Source organism: Numida meleagris, chromosome 11 (genome assembly GCF_002078875.1).
Source record: "Numida meleagris isolate 19003 breed g44 Domestic line chromosome 11, NumMel1.0, whole genome shotgun sequence".
Taxonomy (NCBI): Eukaryota; Metazoa; Chordata; class Aves; order Galliformes; family Numididae; genus Numida; species Numida meleagris.
Window position 1 is genome coordinate 19585431 of NC_034419.1, and position 6000 is coordinate 19591430.

Consider the following 6000-nt stretch of genomic DNA (forward strand, 5'->3'; position numbering starts at 1 on the left):
GGAAGGAAGCAAAGACCCCGCTAAGAGCGAGAGATGCACAAAGTGCACTGCTGCACACCCACTGTCAGCACAACTGCAGGTGCAAGTGGAGTCACAGCACTGTCTGCCAAGCCCTCAGAAACAGGCTACGCACCAATCCTTCCCTTTGGTCATTGACAACACCGATCAGTTTGTTTTTACACTTTATTAAATACATCCCAGATGGAGAAGCCAGCTTATTCATTTTCCTCACTGCGCAGTCTGGCATTTGGATTGGTGATCTTGATGGCGAGCTGAGCTGCTCTCTCCACAATTACCTTCCGGTTCTTGGAAGACACGTTGTGAGCGATCTCTGCACAGTATGACCTGCGGGGAACAGACCGTGTGTTAAGCTTGCCTCTACCCAGTGCGTGACAGCAGTGCAGGCCAAGCAGTGAGGGCCATCCTGCTGACTGGAGCTTTAACAGACACAACAAGCCACAGACGTAGGTCTGACAGCCTTAGTTCTCCATACACCTTCCAGCACTGCCACTACCACCCTAAGCAGCACGGCAGCGCCGAGTCAACCAAGACAGCGCCTGTGTTCCCAGAAGCTGCGCGCCTCCCAGGTCTCCCACCCGCACCTCCTGACCCCAGCGCTGTTATGGGATGGGCAGCACAGGAGCACACAGCCACAGCGCTGACAGCATAACTGCAGCAACTCAGGGCAAGGACAGGGAATAATCCTGGGGACTTACTTGTTGCTCATCATGAGCACCTCCAGCTCTTTGACATTGTGGACCAGAAACTTCCTGAATCCAGTGGGCAGCATATGCTTTGTCTTCTTGTTGCTCCCATAACCAATGTTGGGCATCAGGATCTGGCCCTTGAACCTCCTGCGAACTCTGTTATCGATACCTCTCGGTTTCCGCCAGTTGCGCTGAAGAAATGTAGGAAGCATTTGGTATTCAGTTACAAAACTGCATCGCCCTGAGAATGCCCGCACCGAGGTAACAAGTTGAGCCAAAACCAACCTACAAAAAGATTCATTGTGCCACGCTGCTGTAGCACGACCCGCAGGTCTCATACCCGCACTACCGCCCAGCCCACGGCTGCAATACCTGACCCTTACACTTCAATTCATCGCCAGCCCCCCGGGCAGTCACAGACCCGAGCATCCCGGAAGCCCTGCTATAACCAAGTTTCTGTGAGCTTTTACCTTGATCTTGACATAGCGATCGGACTGATGGCGGATGAACTTCTTGGTCCTCTTCTTAACGATCTTAGGCTTCACGAGAGGCCGGAGGGCAGGCATGGCGGCTGTGGAAAACGGAGCGAGATGAGAAAAGCTGTATGACACAGCGGCGACGCGGTGCCCTGCCAACAAGGGTTGTAGCAGGGTATCTTCCACCCCCTAGCCACTGACAGAGCCAGGGAGGGAATGGGTGTTCCTCTGCAGTGTCTCTCCCTCCCGTGTCCGAAGCTGGCAGAGCACCGTGAGCTCCCCAGATGCGATCCTGGGAGGTGGCACGCCGTCCGCTCCCCAGCCCACGCTCTCAGGCGCTCCGTTCCCGATGCACCGCTCCCCCGCCCACCGACCTCAGGGCCGTCCCGGTTCCAGAGCGGCCCCGCAGCGGGCAGAGCTCTTTTTAGGGACGGAACGTTCCCAGCGCTCGCCCAGCTCGGATCCCGCGGCGGAGCGGCCCCGGCCCAGCACCGCCTTTAGGCCGCGCCCCGCTTCGCCGCTGGAAGCGACGTACGCAAGGCCCCTGCGCGGCCCGGCCCGCACCGCCTGAGCCCGGCTCCTTTTGCCCCGCCGCCGCCAGGCTGTGGGCCGCGGGAAGGCCCCGGCGCCAGGGCTCCTCGCACCCGGGACAGCGCGGAGGGCCTCCGGGGCAGGCGGCGGGGCCGGGCGGGCAGCCCCGGGACGGATGGCGGCGGATGGCACTCACCTGCGATGCGATGGCGCCCGCACAGCGCGGCACGGCCCGCCGAGAGAGGGAGGGGCAGCCGCGCGCAGGGGCTTATGGGAGAGCCGGGCGGTACTGACAGGTCAGCGCCGCGCCACGTACGCACGGAGTGAGCACCGGGAGCGAGCACCCGCCCCTCGTGGGGTCACACGGAGCCCCGAGCCGAAGCTGGTGGGATGCGTCCGGGAGGGCGTCTCGGGAGAACGGCTCGGTGCTTCCTCCACGTCCCGATCTGGGCGCTCACTACAAAGCTGACAGGACCTATCTGGCGCCGCTTCCGCCAGGAAGCTCAGGGCCGGGCAGCACGCGGCTTCCGCCAGGCCCGCTGAGCGGGCGGGCGCCCCCTGGCGGCGCGGCACGTGCCGGCGGAACGAGGCCGGGGGGGGCAGCGCGGGCAGCAGGACAGCGCCTGAGGGCGGCGCGTTCGGTGTAACGGGAGAAGGGGAGCTTTACAGGAACAGATGCTACGGAAAGTTAAGACACGTTTATTAAAAACCTTTAAAGCATTTGAACATTTTATTACAGTGATTACCTGAGTTTGATGTCTCACACCAACATATAAACCAAGAACTTGATGGGCAGCACAGCGCTGAGGCTGCACAGCCCCCGCTGACACAGCCCACGGCTGCGCTCAGTCCACGCTCAGCTTCTCATGGTTTTCCCAGAGCCACGTGTGGTAGATGTTCAGCTTGTGGTCCTGCGGCTGCACCTAAAACACAACAAAAGCAATTAACATTTATTAGAGTATCTTAACACACCTCCCAGCTCTGAAGCACACACCCAAGCTGCTTCCCCTCCCAGCTCACAAACCTGCCCTTTTCCAAGCCCTGGTGCCACAGTTAGAGCGGCAGAGCCCTGCCCTGTGTGAGCTAAGGCACGTGGCTCAGTAAGGCTCGACTTGAGGTAGACTTGCAAAAGATGCACTCTGAGAATTCAACTAATCAAAGATTAAAAAAAAGGAATCGCTTTTTTTTTTTTTTAAATCCAAGTGAGTGCATACGTGACAGCACCAGGAGGAGAGGCCAGGTGCACACGGCCAGCACGCCCCTCTTGGGCCCCACTAACAGCAGCACTGCACACCTCTTTCCATTCGTTGATGCAGAAGATTCTGTAGGAGTCATTCCCATACTTCCCGATTCCGTGCAGCTCGATGGGGTACTTCCACTGCTTGCTCAGGTACTCGTCTGGAACACAGGCACAGCCCTCACCACGCAGGCCCAGTCTGAGCAGAACAGGATTTGCCCGGGGCCTGCACTTGGCAACACTTTAGATAAAACCGCTACAAGTTAACACCAGAAGTTACTCAGTTAAGACAATCTGATCAGCAGTTTTGCACGCGTAAAACCAACATCTCCCAAAGCTGCAGAAAACAAACCACCAAGACTCACCAAGGAAAGACATTTTCCAAACAGTGCTTTGTGATAACACTACTTTTCTTGCTAGTGGGATTTAGATCATGCCACGAACACACTCGTGAAAACTTACCTGAAAACTTGATGATAGTTTTTGCTCTGAGTGCATAGAGGCCAAGAGGTCTGAGCAGCTCCGACATTTCTTTCCAGTCTGCAGTTCTGGCTACTTCGGGAGAAGGGTATTTCCTGAGGAACTCCCAGAGCACAGGAATTGCCATTTTACCTGGTCAAAGAAACCATCGTGAACTGTGCAGGTAATTCTCTGCTTTGACTATGCATGGTTTTTGCCAACGCAAAGGATACAATAATATTGGTGGGTTTTGTTTTTTTTTTTTTTTTTTACATCAACACAAATATATGTATTTATTCTTCCATTAATGACAAAAAAATGGCAGCTGTTTCAATCCTATATCACCACCCAACATTTACGCAACACGAAACTGTATTACTCCATTTACCTGAAGTCTTATTGAGAAATATGGTCGCAATGAGAAGTTTCCATGGATCATGGAAAAGTGTTTCTTGGACCAAATTAAAAGGGGAGCGTGGAGGAGTCCATTTTCTGAAGGCCTTCCTCCTAGGTGGGCTGGGAGCTGTATACAAAGGCAAAATGGGGAAATGCATTGGGTAATAAGGGATGGAATTACCTATTTAGAGGAAAAAAGTTTAAAAATAAAGAACTATTGAAGCAGGCTCATCTTTGTGTGTACAGCACGTGGACGCAGCACTGGCAATTCATGCACTTTCTTTTACAAAACTGCAAGGGTACACGCGTACTTTACATTGCAACCCGAGGGAGGGCTGCCTGCATGCGTACCCCGTACATGTTTCCTGCATCACTTCATCTTGAGCCACCTTATTCCTCCCCCCCATAAAATAGGAATTATTTCCCTAAGGAATATCCTACCTTCTTTACTGTATTTACTTGAAAAATATGGACTCGTTTTCCTCCTATCCACTTGTGTCCGTGGGACAGATTCTTCTGCAAAGAAATAATACTTCAATATTAAAATGGAAAACTCCACATATTTTGCAGTCATGGCTCACAGACCGTTTCCTCTTTAATTTGTGGTGGAAATATGTGGATTCCACATAGGAATGCATAACATCAATATGTTCTTCTGCATTTCAGATCTGAGAAAAACCTTATGAAGAGAAACTATGACTAACGCAGCCTCAGAAAGCAGGTTCACACGACAGCCAAGAGTTAAACACCGTCCCCACACTCTACCTCATGAAAGAAGCTACAACTACAGCCTTCTTCACGAAGCAAACAGACCAACACAGCAACAACACTGAAGAGGCAATGCAGGGAAGATGGTGAACGTTAATCAGTCGATTACACTGTGCAGCTAAAGGGAGCAGAAGAGTTCCAGAAATGAGAGATGTAAAGGTCGCTTGATCCAAAACCAAATACTTTTTTTTGGATAGTTCAGGAGTACCCCTGTGGGAATAACATTCTGCTTAAAAACACATCTATACCTTGTGGTACTTTAACTGCTGTGAAGCTTTTCTTGTCACAAGGCTGCAAGGCATCAGCATTTGCTTCGGTGTCAGATTTAGAATCCCGGGTCCCCGGATCCCCCGGGCCTCTCTCTTCCCCTGTTTTCCATCCGCCGGTTTCCTCCTCGGCTCGCACAGCAGGTGCTGCACCAGAGCCCATTCCCTCGCACGCACCCGCCGCGCTCTGCAGCCGCTCCTGCCGGGGAGCTGAGCCCGCTCCCAGCTGCGCGCCCGGCCCGGGAACGACGCGATGCTGCCGCGTCCCCGCACGCCCCGGGGCTGCGCACAGACCGCCCGCACCCCGGCCCTCCGGGACACACGCGTCTGTCTCTTTACAGGACGTCTTGTTTTGAACGCGTTCCGTTTCCTGTTTGCTACACGCTTTTCTCCGCCTCTTGCTTTGGGTGCTCCCTCCGTTACTTTTCGCGGAGCTCCTTCTGACTCTGCCGTTCCGAACGCCTCTTCCATCTGCCTCTGGTTCGGCGCCGTTCGGGCACTCCTCCGCTTCCACGCCCTTCAGGATCGGATCCCCGCAGCGCAGAGCGGACCCGGCGCCTTTTCCCCGCGCACGGCCGCGCTGGTCGCTCCGCGTTCCGTCCCCTTCGCCGTCCCGCGCGCGGCTCCCAGCCGGGGCTGCAGCACCAGCGCCTCCCGGGGCCCGCCCGGCGGAACGGCAGCGCTGCGCAAGGGCCCGCTTCGATCGCAGCTTCATTCCTTCAGCACTAGGGGTGAAAGAACAGGAAGCTGTCAGCGAGCCCTCCGGCCCCGCTCGCCCCGTGACGAGACCGCCGGGCGGAGGAGCAGCCGGCGGAACCGGGGCTGCCTCCCGTGACCGCCCGGAGCGCCAATACCGGACGGGGCTCCCGCCACGAGCATACGCGGCTGCGCGGCGGAGAGCTGCGGGACGCCGCCCGTTCCGCGCGCCCGTGTGACCTCACCCGCCCGCGCCGCTCCCGCCGCCCGGAGACGCGCGTCGCTGGCGCGCTCGCTCCATCCCTGCTTTGACGTCTCCCGCCCGCCCGTCGCCATAGAAACCGCTCCAGAGCGAGGCGGCCCCGCTAAGGGGAGCTTCCGGACGCCGCGATCACGTGACGCCCCTCGCGGCCCAGCCGAAGGGCGCCCCCTGCCGTCGCGGCGGTCCGGCGGGCGTCCGGGAG

General features: G+C 56.5%; 2 protein-coding genes across 3 annotated transcripts; both read right to left on the reverse strand.

Annotated features, from left to right (window-relative positions):
• Positions 170-2066, reverse strand: RPL32 (ribosomal protein L32). Its single transcript, XM_021409941.1, has 4 exons — positions 1911-2066; positions 1178-1278; positions 717-898; positions 170-345 (listed from the first exon to the last, which is right to left on the reverse strand). Exons 2-4 carry the CDS (start codon positions 1271-1273, stop codon positions 216-218), a joined length of 408 nt encoding a protein of 135 aa, XP_021265616.1. The 5' UTR covers positions 1274-1278; positions 1911-2066; the 3' UTR covers positions 170-215.
• On the reverse strand, positions 2398-5940 carry MBD4 (methyl-CpG binding domain 4, DNA glycosylase). 2 transcript variants are annotated; one of them, XM_021409937.1, is made up of 7 exons: positions 5782-5940; positions 4823-5565; positions 4248-4322; positions 3799-3933; positions 3414-3563; positions 3009-3112; positions 2398-2637 (listed from the first exon to the last, which is right to left on the reverse strand). In XM_021409937.1, the coding sequence occupies exons 1-7, from the start codon at positions 5835-5837 to the stop codon at positions 2560-2562; spliced, it is 1341 nt and encodes a 446-aa protein (XP_021265612.1). In that variant the 5' UTR covers positions 5838-5940; the 3' UTR covers positions 2398-2559. The 2 variants fall into 2 exon arrangements, with proteins under 2 accessions (XP_021265612.1, XP_021265613.1); XM_021409938.1 differs by having other exon boundaries at positions 5695-5833.

Excerpts from the sequence above, each read along its gene's own strand:
- RPL32 (XM_021409941.1), bottom strand. The coding sequence starts at position 1,273 with ATGCCTGCCCTCCGGCCTCTCGTGAAGCCTAAGATCGTTAAGAAGAGG. Across the intron at positions 899-1,177 it reads ATCGCTATGTCAAGATCAAG|CGCAACTGGCGGAAACCGAG; the intron begins GTAAAAGCTCAC and ends ACATTTCTTCAG. Across the intron at positions 346-716 it reads GTGCTCATGATGAGCAACAA|GTCATACTGTGCAGAGATCG; the intron begins GTAAGTCCCCAG and ends TGTTCCCCGCAG.
- MBD4 (XM_021409937.1), bottom strand. The coding sequence starts at position 5,837 with ATGGAGCGAGCGCGCCAGCGACGCGCGTCTCCGGGCGGCGGGAGCGGC. Across the intron at positions 3,113-3,413 it reads AACTATCATCAAGTTTTCAG|ACGAGTACCTGAGCAAGCAG; the intron begins GTAAGTTTTCAC and ends CCTGTGTTCCAG. Across the intron at positions 2,638-3,008 it reads GCATCAACGAATGGAAAGAG|GTGCAGCCGCAGGACCACAA; the intron begins GTGTGCAGTGCT and ends GTTGTGTTTTAG.